The 15,512-nt window shown below is 45.0% G+C and overlaps 1 protein-coding gene across 7 annotated transcripts in view; it reads left to right on the top strand.

Moving 5' to 3' along the window:
* GPS1 (G protein pathway suppressor 1) overlaps positions 1-15,512 on the top strand; it is a 91,516-nt gene that overhangs the window by 50,629 nt on the left and 25,375 nt on the right. For all 7 annotated transcript variants that reach the window (XM_029599046.1, XM_029599045.1, XM_029599041.1 and 4 more), the window contains 4 exons: positions 6,226-6,361; positions 6,506-6,583; positions 6,760-6,820; positions 8,175-8,260. In XM_029599046.1, the coding sequence (XP_029454906.1) occupies positions 6,226-6,361; positions 6,506-6,583; positions 6,760-6,820; positions 8,175-8,260 (361 nt within the window). The remainder of the gene's footprint in view (positions 1-6,225; positions 6,362-6,505; positions 6,584-6,759; positions 6,821-8,174; positions 8,261-15,512) is intronic.

Genomic DNA, 15,512 nt, shown 5'->3' with positions numbered 1-15,512 from the left:
GGACATCCAACCGATAATGTCTGGCGAAAGTGTGCAACGACTTCCAAGTAGCCACAAATTTCTTGTGGCGTCACCAACTGATACTCGGCCCAAGAAGTCACCTAAGTCTGAACTGAGTGCGCCCTCAAACCCTCCGGAACCGGACACCCTTTACATATATAAGCTGAGCTTATTGCCTCTTTCAACCATCTTGCTATCGTGGACTTTGATGCCTTCTGACCCTTCTTAGGACCACTTCAAAGCACAAAGAGATGGTCAGACACCCTGAAGTTATTGGTGACTTTGAGGTAACGCAACAAGGCCCGCTTCACATCCAGACATCATAGGTGTTTAGCTTGCAGAGCTGACGCATCCAAATCTGGAAAGACTGGAAGTTCCACAGGCTGGTTCAAATGAAACGCTGACACAACCTTCAGGAGAAAAGAGGGCACTGTCCTCAGATATCCCATAATCTGAGATCCTCAGAAAAGGTTTTCTGCATGACAATTCTTGAAGCTCCAAGATTCTCCGGGGAGAACAAATGGCTACCAGAAACACCACTTTTAAAGTAAGATCCTTTATCATTGCCCTTCTTAAAAGTTCAAAAGGAGCCGCACACAACCCTGTAGGAATTAAATAGAGGTTCCAAGAGGGACATATCCTCCGAAGGAGAACACACATGCTTCCTCCCCCCCCCCCCCCCCCCCCCCGAAGGAAACTAACCATATCTGGGTGAGAAGCCAATGATCGTCCACCTTAGGGTCGCCCCCTTGGCCACCAGCACCTGGCCCAATCCTTCATCCGGATGTGGCCCAACTGGACCTTTATCGGGAGCAGTTGGATCAGTGTCAGCCCTGGATGGATCCGGAAACAATGGAACCTGCCCCAAGAATCCTGGACACCTTACGTGGAACTGGGCCCCCAGAACGCCTAGCTCTCTTAGCTGGCCACCGAGCACTGGACCTCTGAGCCTGGCCTGGCTCCCTGGCTGTCTTGCGCCAAATAAACTTCGTGCATAAACAGGACAAATTCAGAGGAAAATGATATGGGATTCTGATATATCCTCCGAAGGATCCCCTTCCCTATCTAAATCGGGCTCCCTAAGATTAAAAATGCCCTGCCCCCTCCCCCCCCCCCCCCCCCCCCGAGATAGCCCAGAGAGGCGATCAGCCCTGGTGGGGGGGAGGGGTGGCTTCCTTCAAAGCCGCTCATGCACTCGATCAGGCTGTAGTGGCCCCGATCCTCCCTCTCCCCCGGACGGGCATTGGGAGCACAACCTGGTGTGAGAAAGGTGCTCCCACAAGTCTCTGCACAAGCAGCATATGCTGCCACGCACCATAAGGAAGCCACTCCGACCTTAGAGACCTGACCATGCGGTGAATCAGCCCCGCTGTGCCACAACGGTAACTAACAAGCTGCCTCCCACATGCTCACCTCATGGTAGTTGCTCCAAGGCCCCCAATGCAGCCGAGCCTTGTCGCTTCCTTCCTTTCTTTTTTTTGCAACTTTACTTACAATTGAGGACTCCTAGCAAGACTCTTCCGAAAGAAGAGCTGCTGCAGAGCGATTGTTCTCTTGGGAGAGGAGGGAACTGGCTCCACCAGTTATACCCCCACCCCACCCTGGCGGCGACCGACTGAGGCAGCCCAAGGTCCCCAACACCCTGCTCGTTTCCTTCAACACCAGGAGGGATAACGCCACCAAGGCCTCGCAACCTCCTGGGAGGATAACTGAATAGAATTTAAGATCTTTCTTTTTTTTTTTTTTTTTCCAGACTGCAGGGAATACATTTCCTGCTGGAGGCAGAGAAATACTGAGGGGACTGCAGGTGGCACACTGGGTTTTGTGCCACTGCCAGTGAAACTTTCTCTGTCTCCATCTGCTGGAAGGGGGAGGTATAATCCTAGGATATGAACAGGAAACAGAAATATGACAGCAGAAAAAGATCATATGGTCTATCTAGTCTGCTCAGCTCTACAATCCCTACCACTCTCTCAGAGATCCCCTGTTATCCCATGCTTTTTTTTTTTTTATAGAAATGTTTCTGTGTTTCTCGGTGTATATAATCTATTTCTATAAGGCCCACATCACCTTCAACTCTTGGAATGTACAATCTGGGCATACACTGATTCTTATACATTATGGCAAGAAGGAGTTTTCTTGCTCTTGCATCTAACAGAGATCTTTATTAGGCCAATCTGCATTTTCAAAACTTTAAGAAGGTTACAGGGATTGCAAGTTGATTAATAGCTTGTGCCTTTTTCCATGCTATTAAAGCACTTTTCAATATCTATTTCAGTCTCTTCTAAGCTTTGCTGATCTTTTTCTCAGTAATTTATGCTGCATTGTGGCACCTTCTTTTGCTCCTTGATTTTTATAAACAGCTTCATGTGCAAGTTCTTCTTTTTTTATGTTCATTTTTCAATCAGAGCAATATTTTTAGTTTAATTTTATTTTAAGGAAAGTTGCCTCAGCACATTTGTGCAGGCTGAATAATATCCTGATGTCATCTGAGAAGTTCTTCACTATTTGGAGTTGTTTCATTAAATAACAACCACAGGAGCTGTAAAACTTCAAATAGTTTACAGAGAGTATGTGTGATGTTATCTGTGGATCCTTAGTACCATTTAGACTTGACTGAATCATAACCCTTCTTTCCTTTGTATGAAACCTGGGATCTCATTTTAGGGGCTGTTGCAGGGAAAGAAGGGTGTCATGAAGGCAGCCTATTTTTACAATATGGCTATAAACAGTTAACTTAAGGTTACATGTCCTGTGATTTATCAAGCAAGTTTATGATTAGATGGCTATTTCTGTATCTTGGCGGAGTTACCAAGTTCTTGTCCCATAGGTTTTGCTGATTAGTACCATTATTTCTACCATGTGTCCAATTTGACACCTATTTCCCTTCTTTAAACATCTGTTTTCATCTCAGTCTTACCTTTTCTGCCCTACCCCTCATATTTCACAAGTCCTTCAATAGTTTCACTGAAACGATCTGCAACTCTTGTAATTTCAATTAATTTATTTACTCAAAATGCCTTATGTTAGCCGTGATAGGAAAGAGGGTCATATCATCTTAAGCCTCCATCTGTATTTCTATAGGGATTCTCAAACCTGGTCCTTTTCACCTAAGTATCTGGAGGCCATTTCATCTTCTACTTGTATTATTACAGGTCTTTCCGATGTTTAGCAAAACACAATATGCATAAGCTGCTTCAACAGGGGAAACTGTTAGTGTTCTGTCTCCCAACAGGGAGGTTGTTTTTCCACATGATTCAGACCAGATAGGAGAGACAGGCAGGAAGCAGCAACAGTACCATGAAGCACAGGTACAGACTGGAGCCTCTACATTATGGTTTGTAGCCCATCTTGGAGCATGGGTCAAAGGCACAGCTTATGACTTTTCTAGCATAGTCTTCCATCATAGAAGTGGCAACAATAGCAGCGCAGTAAATAGGTCTTTAGACTAATACGCTGCCGTCCACATTGTGGCAGGAAACAGGTATTGCATATGGAGATTCACTGCATGAGGTGAAGATTTATTGTAAAAAAAAATATAAGAAGAGCAAATTGTGATTCCCACTCAAGAATGACTTCTTCCAAAAAGGAAACCAAAAACTACCAATTTTTCACATTAGAAAGCCACTCAGTTTTTCTGAGAAAGTATATATTTTTTAAGAACTTTTTTGAAATTTATAATATTCTTATGACCGCATCATCAAGTCTGACGACGTGCCTACCGAGTTGTTCAAAATGGAGGCCGTCCAGTCTTTTAATCATTTGCGGTCAATGACATAAGAAAAGGGTTTTAACAGCACAATGATCAGCTTTAAAGACTAGTCTTTGATGTTCATTCAGACCCATTCCTCTCACGGTAATATTCTTTAAAAGCATTTGAGACCATGGATGTCCGGATGAAAGGAATATGGACAGAGTTAGAATGGAGCAGTGACTCAACTATTTGATTGCGATGAAATGCTAATACTGTCAGCTCCTGATGAAGCAGTGTCCTGCGAAACATCGGCCGGTTGTCCAGCTGAATAAGTTGAGATTAGGTCTTACCCTTCTTTAAAAGTTTTTTATGAGAAGAATATCACCGTGAGAGGAATGGGTCTGAATGAACATCAGACTCGTCTTTAAAGTTGATCATTGTGCTGTTAAAACCCTTTTCTTATGTCATTGACCGCAAATGATTAAAAGACCTTATGGCCTCCGTTTTCAACAACTCTGTAGGCACGTCGTCAGGCTTGATGATGCGGCCATAAGAATATTATAAATATTATAAATTTCAAAAAAGTTCTTAAAAAAAAAAATACTTTTTCTCTGGAAAAACTGTGGGTGGCTTTCTAATATGAACAATTGGTAGTTTTTGGTTTCCTTTTTGCAAGAAGATTTTTTGTAACAATGAATATTTGTTAATTGTACTTTATCTCACTAATAAAACTTTAAATGGAAAAAAAATGCAAAGAAATAATGAATTGTGACTTTGAAAATTTACTTTAAAAGCATGCTGGCTTGCAATAAACATAATGTCTGGAAAAATCTGTGTCACTTGTAATCCACACACATCTGACTTTTTAGGGGGTTGAATACTTTTGCAAGCCACTGTATATACTCTGGAGGAAAGGAGGGAAAGGGAAGATATGATGGAGGCATTTAAATACTTCCATGGAATAAATGTACAGGTGGTGGACCTCATTCAACCAAAAAGAGAATCTGGAAGGAGGGGTCATGGTATGAAAGTGAAAGTGGGTAGACTGGGTGGTGGACCTTTGGAGATGAGGGCTGTGTCAGAGTTCAAGAAAGCATGGGACAAGCACAGGGGATCTCTGCTGGAGAGGAATGGACTATAAAGCTGAGCAGAAGATGTGGATGGGCAGACTGGATGGGCCGAATGGTCTTCATCTGCCATCATGTTCTATGTTCCTAATAACTTAATATTCAAGAGAAAGTTATGGCACATTAGCTAGATCAAATACATTCATGACATCTCTCTACTAGTCAAGTTTTGGCCAAAGTTAATAGCCACACCTTACTATTTATTGCATTTTATTCTATGTTTTATAACTGTAATTGTATAAATTTAACTAAATGGATTCAAGTCAAAATCTAAAGAAACAGTTACAAGGAGAAGAGAGCATTGTAGGTGCCTAGCAAACATGGCTAGACATGGAAAAAATCAATGTGACTCTTCAAGATGCTGTTCTTGAGAGTATATTTTGAAACTAGTCTTTCAAAGGTGTATCTTGCACTAGACCAGACAATGCTCCCAGATGCTAAGTTAAGAATTTAAAAAAATGAAGTGTAAAAGTTGTTAAAATTTTGAATGATATGGAGGAAAAAATGAATACACTGGTAGTTTTACATGATTTATGGTGTTCTTTTTCCAAAGAAGATGCAAAGTATATTTTCTTTCAGCTTGGGAAGAAGTCTGCTGCCTTAAGTTTTTTTTTTTTTTTTTTTTGTTCCTTCTCAATCTGTTTGAAGGGAGGATAAGCCTAGCATCTCAGCTGGCAATGGTGCTCCAAGAAACCTTATTATTCTCTAGTAGTGTTGTAGAATTAAGTAACATAGTAAATGGCATATAAAACCAATTTGCTTATCCAGTCTCCTGAGTTCTCTTCCTGTCTGTTTTTCTCTCACTTTGGGTAGGGGAGCATATAAATTCCCATACCACCAGCTCCCCCAATATCTTTTAGCAAACCTCTCAAACCTGGTCTACAACTGTCCTCCATTATCTATTCCAAGCATGTTAAATTCTGTTACGGTGCTGATAAGCTAGTTAAGGCCTTGTCTTCCTTTTTGATTCTTCTAAGACTAATACCTAATCCATACCCGAGGTCCCCGTCCTTGTCTTAGCACCAAGTTTTGTACTAATCCGTACAGATACCAACATTTGTGAGGTTGCTGTCCAAAAACATCCAAACTCCTCATGTTCATTCATATTGTTTTTTTAACCATAGTCACCCCGTGCAGGTTACCCTTCTTGGAAGCTTGATGCAGTTATACCACTGCTGTTAGGGTTGTAGTAGTAGTAAGAGTGCTACATATGTCTGATAGCCCTGTAGAAATGATACATTGTAGAAAATCTTCCGTATATGGGATTCTAATGCAGTTTTTACCAAAGTTCTCATCCTTCCCCCAAACACTGGGTCTCCTGCAATCACTTATTTTTCCCTCTCCCTTCACTTACATTTGTATAGCGGTGTAGGTGATGTAATTCTTTTTACTTATTCCTGCCAGGAGAGGCCATGATGATCTAGGAGATCATTATCTGGACTGTGGTGATCTGAGCAACGCCCTAAAGTGCTACTCACGAGCCCGGGATTACTGCACCAGTGCTAAGCATGTGATTAACATGTGTCTCAATGTCATCAAAGTAAGAAAAAGCAACAGGTAGTGAACTTCTGTAAGCATAAATTACTGCAACAGTTCATCATACATGAGACTGTCACAGAGTAGCAGCCAGCAGGTAGCACCTTGCATGCACATCTCAGTGTATTATTGCTTTGTGTCTTTGCAGGTTAGTGTCTACCTCCAGAACTGGTCCCATGTTCTAAGCTATGTCAGCAAAGCAGAGTCCACACCTGAGATTGCAGAGGTGAGTCTCTTTTTTTTTTTTAATAAGATAATCTCTGCAGACTTCACAACTTCCAGGTAGGAGCCCTATGCTTAGAATTAGGTGAGGATGGTGATGCAGGGATGGGATTTATCAGATGAATGTAGGATTTCTTTTTTGTCACTTCATCACATGTTTTCTGATTTCTGCCACTATAGCAAAGAGGCGAAAGAGACAGCCAGACACAGGCTGTGTTGACCAAGCTGAAGTGTGCTGCAGGTGAGTCTTTAGCTTGTATTCTTGGACCAGGTTGGCATATTGGCCATACATATTCCTACTTCCAAGTTTGGTAGAGAAAAACTGAAATTTCTGTTCCTTTTCATCCAGTCAGACCAGTCAAGGCGAATGGGCTAGGCCCACCGACCAGACAGAGATCAACAGGCTTGCTGATGTCACTCCTTACAGGCATCCTTGCTGACTTCAGCCTGCCAGTATTCTCTGACCTCAGCAAATGGTAGGCATATTTTCCATGTTGTGAACTGTGGCCTGGTAGGATGAAAAGGAATAATGGAGGAGGCTCCTGAGGTGAAAGATTTGGTCTCACTCCCTCAGTTGAGCAAGGGCCTTGGTTCTGCTTAAAAAAAAAAAAAAGAAAGAAAGAAAAGCACTGCAGCTCCTGAGGAGGACGCCCAGAGCTCCCTCCCTCAGTTGAGTAGAACAGGACCTGGGGCTTTCCAGGTGGTCTGTTTTTTATTACCCTTCCTTAAAATAAACTTGAATTTTGTGATCATGATTGATAATGAGAACGGCTTTAAACAGCTAGCATCAGTTTTCTGTAGTAAGGAGACACAAACACTAGTATAGTTTGTTGGTAAAGAACTTGGGAGTTAATTTTCAATAACTGGCAGAGTGGGTAAGATAACCAGATAGATTTGCCTGGTTATCTTTGAATAAACATTCTGCTGCACTTACCCAGCTAATTGTGCAGCTGAAGACCCAGCTAAATCTGCCTGATCAAAACTTGAGCATATAGATTTAGACCTGCTGTTTGTGCAGTCAGGGTTACCTGGCTAAATTAAGCTGGTTAACGCTAAGTATCACTCTAATCGGCTAAATTCAAAAGCCCACCTCAGGCTCATTTCTGATATGACCACTTTTAAACTTGGTTAAATTTGTGCAGCTTGCAATATTGCTCCCCTTTTCAGAGTGCTCAAAGCAAGGAGCTGCACATATTTTTCTGCTTAAAAGGGCCTTATTTTTAACTGGGTAGATTTATCTTCCTATAACCCAATTTTAGTCCTCTGAGATTGCATTTCTGTAATGCTTTTTTTTCGCATGGAATGTGCTAGATTTCCAGCATAGTGGTTCTTTTTCTGCACACAAAATGAACTAGATTTCAGATCCTAGAATGCTATTGCTGCATATAATGGGCAGGCTAATACTGCATACATCATGCTTTTGTTTAGATCTGATTATTTATTTAAAAACCTGTTTACCACTCTGTCCACAAATCTAGGCAGTTGACAAAATATACATCTATAACATTTCTGACAAATACTTCAAAATCTAACCACAAAATCTATAGATAACTAAAACCAAAGATAAAATCAAACTTTTAGTTTCTGTTGTATAGGTTTAGCTGAGTTAGCAGCTCGGAAATACAAGCAGGCAGCAAAGTGCTTTTTGTTGGCTTCGTTTGATCACTGTGACTTCCCTGAGGTAAGAACTACAAAAGTGAATAATGCTCACGCTTTCCACTAATTAGAGGTGTCTTTGTCTCTAACAAAGTGTTTCCATACACATCTTCTGGTCTCTCTCAATCTCTGTCAAAGTATACATTTTGTCACACCTCTGTCTGTCAGATAATGAGTTCCCCTCCATTGCCAATCATCTGTGTTCTGTATTGATGTGTTCCTTTGCACATTGCTGCCCATTTGTATATCTATTGATATGTATCCTTGCCTGTTGCTGCCCATTTCTAACTCCTAAGGATGCATTCCTCCACATGTTTTTGTCCATTTCTGTCCCTAAGGATGTATTCCCACACATGTTGCAACTTGTCTGTTTGTCTCACAAGCTTGGTTTTGTAGTGATGGTCCATTTCTTGCTGGTACAAGGAAACATTTTGTGGAGAAAAAAAACCTTCCATTTCATCCTGCTACACTAGCTAGGTCCAAACAGATGGGTTATGTCTCCCTTCAAGCAGAGCACACTGATTTCTCCAGGGACATCGCCATCAAAACAGCGAGAACCAAGTATTCTCTGCCTCCAGCAGATGGTAGGATTCACTGGTGGTGCAGCAGGATCTATTGGAAAGCTATATCGGGCTAGGACACTGGTGCAACTGTTTGTGTGAGCCCGCTAACAGGAGCTCCCGGTCCCAAAGGAGAATTGATTGAGCCCAGAGGGGAGGAGGATTTTCTCTTGCAAAAAAAAAAGGAAAGGGCTTTTGCAAAAGTTTTCTGCCTGGTGTCAGCATAAGAGAATCATCCTGGTTCCTTCTGCCCCCTGCTCCTGTTTCTTTTCTGTTTTTTTGTTGCAGGGTGTCTTATTTAAAAAAAAAAAAAAAAAAAAAGGAGCCAGCAGATTTCCCTGAAGTATCTTAACTTGAAAGCAGTTTTTCTGGAGTCTATTGTTCAACCCAGCATATTTCAGAAATCCAGGCATATCATGTAGAGATTCTTTTCTGATTATTGGTTCCAACTTTGTGTCCTTTCGTTCTTTACCTCCATTTTGCCTAAGGTTTTGTCATTATCTCATTTGAATTGGTCAATTATGCTTCTGGCCTTTTCAAGGGCCGAGTGACAGGGCAGTAGCAAATCTTAAAGGTTTCTGATTGTGTGTCTAATGCTAAAGAGCTCCTGAGATTATTCTAGTCCATTTTACAAGGACACAGTCTGTATCTTGGGCAGAGGCAGTCACAGTTTCTCCTGCAGATATTTGCAGGGCAGCTATTTGGTCATCTTTGATTGGACATTTCTGCAGTTCTCTCTAAATAGTGGGGCTTTGACACTTCACACCTTTTGGACTGGACTGGTGCACGCAGCTCATCTCAGGTTTCTTATTTGGTGTGTTTCCTATTCTGTTTTTCCTTCCGTGTTTCTTGCTGTTCTAATCAGGCTGGTGGAAAAATGAGGATTCTCTTTGCACATGTTAAAAGTTTTGTTATGGGTGTTATCTCATAGTATGTCTTGTAGTATTTTCAGTGCTTTGCCATAGAGATATTAGGTTCTCGCCGGGCTGCATCACCTATACATAGTGAAGGTGTTCCCTGTATGTACCCAGATCAGTCCAAACCATGGGTTATGCCTCCCTTCCAGCAGGTGGAGACAGAGAAAAACTTGAAAGGCACCCTCACTTAACTTGGTGTGCCTCCTGCATCCCTTCAGTATTTCTGTCTCCAGCAGATGGAGGTGGTAAAACCCTGCGGTCTTGCCCTGTTTCTGAGGTTAGCCTATCCCTTAAAAATTAACTAAGAGTAAACTAGCTTTAAGTTTTGAATCAAGCAAGTTTAAAAAAAAAAAAAAGAAATTCTTCTACAGAAGGGAGTGTTATCCCTATCCTCCCAGAGGGTTGTTAAATCCTGCGGGGTCATCCCCTTTGGTGGCAGGTTATTGGAGCTGGGGTTGGTAACCCTGCGGGGCTCCAGCAAGGTAAGCAGCCTGAGAAGAGATTACTGGTGGTCCAGTCTCTTTCTTACCCTGTGGTGATCCTCAGCACATATATACAAAAAAAAAAAAAAAATCGAAATTTTTTAAAAATTTTCTTTTTTGGTCAGCTGCAATCCAGGACCCCTTCCCATCTTAATCGCCACATTTTCAACAAATGTCGCCATGTTTTTCGAGCTATTTTTCCCCACCCAACGATGCCATGGCCATATTTGTGTGTGGCATGTGGAGAATCCTCCGTGTGGCTTTCTAGGGCTGGTATTTGCTCCTGCTGCCTTCCTGGAGGGGGTGGGCAGCTCTTTTTCAGGGTCTGCAGCATTATCCAAGCCTCAAGGGGCTCAAAAATGTTCTGCTCCGCGGGAGCTCAGGGCTGATCCTTTTCCCCTCAGTGCAGGGACGGCAGCCATTTTAAACACCTTTGCTGCAGCTCAGGCAAGGGCTATGGGAGAGGGGGAGCTTCACTGCTACTGGTCCCTGCCAGTCCTGATGATACTTTAGATCAGGACCAGGAATTATTTACAGGAGGACCCTGTTTTCCAACTGGGGACAGGATGTGGATTCTGATTCTTTTTCCTTAGATTTTGTCCTCCTTATGCATAAAGCCTTTTGTGGCTTCCAGGTCTCCGCAAGGTGGTGCCTTGCCGATGAGACCTGTGCAGGGACCGCCCCCCCCCCAAGGTAGCCAAGCGCACGGATGTTACCGCGTCTCTACGGGTCGCGAATTTAAAAGGCACTGTGGCTTCAGGAGGATCTGCCGCTCCAGAGGTTCTGGGCAGTGCGGCTGCAGATGCAGGAGCCTCTCCTCTTCTTCCCCCCCCCCCCCCCCCCACAGGTGGGGGGTTGGACGAAGAGCAGGGGAAACAGACCCCCTTAGACGGTGATGACCCTCAGGTGGTCCGTCTGTTCCAGAGGGAGAAATTAGAACCCCTCATTCCAGCAGTTCTTTCTGAGCTCGGGGTCGAGCTCCCCCTTGAAGGCTCTGCCGCAGGACTTGATGGACCCAGTCCTAGAGGGATTGTGAACGCCGACCCGGGCTTTTCCTGCCATCCCATGCTTCAGCAGCTGATGACCAGGGAGTGGGATGCTTCAGATGCTGGTTTGCGGATTGGTGAAGCCATGGATAAGATTTATCTGTTAGATGTATTTCTGGAGCTCCTGCGGTCCCCTAAGTAGATGCTTCAGTCTCAGCTGTTGTCAAGCGAACCGTATTCCAGTCGCAGGCTCGGCAGCTCTCAAGGATCTTCAAGATCGCAAGCTGGAAGTCCTGCTTAAGCGCATCTTTGAAGTGTCTGCCCTGGGTGTCCGGGCGGCGGTATGTAGCAGTTATATGCTGCGGGAGAGCCTGTGCTGGGCTCAGCAGTTGCTGATGTCTAGACATCCTCCGGGAGAGTCAGAGCAAGAGAAACATTTGGAGGCTGTGGTGGCATATGGGGCGGATGTACTATACAACCTGCTCCGCACCTCCTCTCGCACCATGTCATCGGCAGTGTCAGCAAGGCATCTTTTGTGGCTCCACAACTGGTCAGCGGATGTTTCATCCAAGGCTCAGCTTGGGGCTATTCCATTTAAAGATGGTTTTTTATTCGGGGATGAATTGGAGCAATTGATCAAGTCCCTGGGGGAGAACAAAGTTCACAAGTTGCCAGAGGACAGACCGAAACCCTTCAGAGGGTTTCCATTATCCCGCTTTCGTTTTTGGGGGCAACGGTGGTTTTGGCAGAACAGGCAGCAAACGGCCATACAGCGACAACAGCTGGCCAGGGGCCCAGCCTGGTCCTTGTCCTTTTGGGGACGCAGAACCTCCCGGGAGGGTGGTTCTTCCTCTTCTCTCTCCTCCAAGACTACACAATGAGATGGGGTTGGCCTATCACTTGATCCCTCGGGTTGGGGGTCGCCTGTCCCGGTTTTACAAGGCATGGGCCGCAATTACTTCTGATCGGTGGGTGCTAAGCATCATTGAATGAGGCTCCGCTTTGGAATTTGCTCAGCCTCTCAGAGATTTCTTCTTATCTCCATGCGGTCCCCAGGTCAAAGGGCAGATTGTTCGTCAGACACTCGAACGTCTCCTGGCTCTCGGAGCTATGAAGCCGGTACCTCCAGAATATTGGAGGAAGGGAAGGTACTCCATTTACTTTGTAGTCCCAAAGAAGGAGGGCTCCTTCCAGCCAATTCTGGACCTCAAGAAGGTAAACGAGTCTCTCAAGGTGCCGCATTTTCGCATGGAGTCTCTGCGTTCAGTCATCACCAAAGTCATGGTGGTTGTGGCGGCATTCCGCCAGAGACAAGGCCTTCTCATTCATCCATACCTGGACGATTGGCTTATCAGAACAAAGTTGAGCGATTGCTGTGTGGAAGCGATACGCAAGGTGACCACGCTCTTGGATTCCCTCGCTTGGGTGATCAATCAGGCCAAGAGCAACCTCGTCCCTTCTCAGACATTGGAATTTCTGGGAGCTCGGTTCGGCACTACTGTCGGGAAAGTTTTTTCTCCCGACAGATCGAAGGAACAAACTGATGGAACAAGTTTCTCGCTTGTTGGCTCTTCCACTGCCCAAGACATGGGACTACCTTCAAGTTCTCGGCTTGATGGCATCCACTCTGGAGGTGGTTCCTTGGGCATTTGCTCATATGAGACCGTTACAATGAGCATTACTTTCCTGGTGGGATCCCAAGACGGAGAATTTCCAATTCCCTCTGCCACTCACCAATCACGCCAGGTCCAGTCTTGGGTGGTGGTTTTGTCCACACAACCTATCGCAATGGGTGGATCTGGAAGTCCCGAACTGGATAGTGATGACCACGGATGCCAATCTCTCCGGATGGGGAGCTGTTTGCCAGTATCTGTCAGTGCAGGGCAGCTGGTCCCCGGAGGAGTCTGGATGGTCGATCAATCACCTGGAGACCAGAGAGGTTCACTTGGCCTTGCAACACTTGCTTTCCCACTTACGCCATCAGGCAGTTCGCGTCTTCTCTGACAATGCAACAATGGTGATCTATATCAACCGTCAAGAAGGCACCAGAAGTCAGGCTGTTGCCGACGAGGTGGACCTGCTCATGGCTTGGGCAGAGCAGAATCTTGCGATGCTAGCGGCTTCTCCTATCGCCGGGAAAGACAACATACAAGTGGACTTCCTAAGTCAAAGACGTATAGATCCCTGGGAGAGGGAGCTCTTGGAACAAGCGATGGATCTCATTTCTCGCAGATGGGGGACTCTCCACATGGACTTTATGGCAACGCGGGACAATGCCAAAGCTCCTTGCTGCTTTAGTCGTAGGAGAGATCATGGCACAGAAGGGGTCAATACGCTAGTACGTCCCTGGCCTACTTCAGTTCTCCTGTACGGGTTCACTCCTTGGCCTCTGGTGGGTCAGGTGCGTCGCAGGATAGAGGTCCACCCAGGGAGGGTAATCCTAGTGGCTCCTGAGTGGCCCCAATGTCCGTGGTTTGCGGATCTCATCAATCTGGCCGTGGAGGGCCCTCTATGACCCGGGTATCTTCCATATCATCTCCGTCAAGGGCCTATGTATTTTAACCAGGCAGCTCGCTTTTGAATAGCGGCTTGGCATTTGACAGGAGGAGATTGCGGAAGAAAGGTACTCTGAAGAGGTTATCACTACTCTGCTACAAGCCAGGAAACAGTCTACTTCTCTCTCATACATTAGGGTATGGAAAGTTTTTGAGACGTGGTGTCGGGAACGAGAGGTTCTTCCCCGACACGCAACAATTGGTCAGATGTTAGGCTTTTTGTAAAATGGTTTGGCCAAGGGCTTGTCTTTTAACTCCCTCTGGGTACAGGTAGTTGCCCTAGGCACTCTGGTAGCTTGGTAGCATCACATCCTGATGTGCATTTCCTCAGAGGAGTAAGGCATTTGAAGCCCCCTGTCCGTCCGGTATGTCCATCATGGAGTCTTAATTTGGTTCTTCATGTCTTGTGTGATCCACTGTTTGAACCCGTTAAGTCTGTGACGCTGAAGGACCTCACCTTGAAAACGGTGTTTTTGGTGGCTATATGCTCAGCTCGCAGAATTTGAGTTGCAGGCTCTCTCCTGTAGGGAACCCTTTTTGTGAATCCCTGACTCGGGGGGGGGGGGTCTCTCTCCGAACAGTTCCGTCCTTTTTGCCCTAAGTGGTATCATCTTTTTATTTAAGCCAGTCTGAGCTTCCAGCTTTTCCTAATTTGTCGAACGATGTACAGCACGCAAGAGAGCTTTGTCGACTGGATGTTTGTTCTTTGTTACGATGCTTTGAAGTCACAAATTCCTTCAGACTCTCTGATCATTGACAGGCCGATACAGTAAAACAAAATATTTAAATTAGGGCCCGCAGTAAAAAGAGGCACTAGGGACACTAGCGCGTCCCTAGCGCCTCTTTTTGGACAGGAGCGGCGGCTGTCAGCAGGTTTGACAGCCGACGCTCAATTTTGCTGGCGTCTGTTCTCGAGCCCGCTGACAGCCATGGGTTTGGAAACCGGACGCCGGCTAAATTGAGCGTCCGGTTTTCAAGCCGCGGGCTGATTTTAAATGTTTTATTATTATTTTTTTTTTCACTTTTTTTTCACTTTTGGAACCTCCGACTTAATATCGCCATGATATTAAGTCGGAGGGTGCACAGAAAGGCAGTTTTTACTGCTTTTCTGTGCACTTCCCCGGCGCCAGCAGAAATTAACACCTACCTTTTGGGTAGGCGCTAATTTCTTAAAGTAAAATGTGTGGCTTGGCTACACATTTTACTTACTGTATCGCGCAGGTATGACTAATAGGGCCATCAACATGCATTTGCAAGTTGCGGGCGCTATTAGTCTCGGGGGGGTTGGACGCGCGTTTTCGACGTGCTATTACCCCTTACTGAATAAAGGGTAAAGCTACCATGTCAAAAACGCGCGTCCAAATGCAGGTTAACAGTGCGCTCACACATTTGCTTGCCACTACTGCTTGGATGTTCAGGCGCCCGGAGAATTTGGCAGTGGCGTATTGCGCGCGGGACTTGCGAGGTCCCACCCGGTTTAGGGATGCTTTGGTACATCCCATGGTTTGGACTGATCCGGGTACGTACCGGGAAACGAAAATTGGTTCTTACCTGATAATTTTCGTTCCTGTAGTACCAAGGATCAGTCCAAACGCCCGTCCAACAACTAGGAGTGGGTAACAGGGAGATCTGTACAGTCCACGCGCGCATGTTCCAGTTATGTTATTGCAGCATACTAAGAAAGAAAGCTACGTTTACATGTTTATACGTTCATGTTTACAGTTCTATTCTTGCTTGATTCATTGCTAGTCTTATTCTGCTTTGATACTCTATATAC

This window comes from Rhinatrema bivittatum, chromosome 4 (genome assembly GCF_901001135.1).
Source record: "Rhinatrema bivittatum chromosome 4, aRhiBiv1.1, whole genome shotgun sequence".
In the NCBI taxonomy this organism is placed as follows: domain Eukaryota; kingdom Metazoa; phylum Chordata; class Amphibia; order Gymnophiona; family Rhinatrematidae; genus Rhinatrema; species Rhinatrema bivittatum.
Note: the sequence above shows the minus strand (reverse complement) of the source record. Positions and strands in the feature narration are given on the sequence as shown.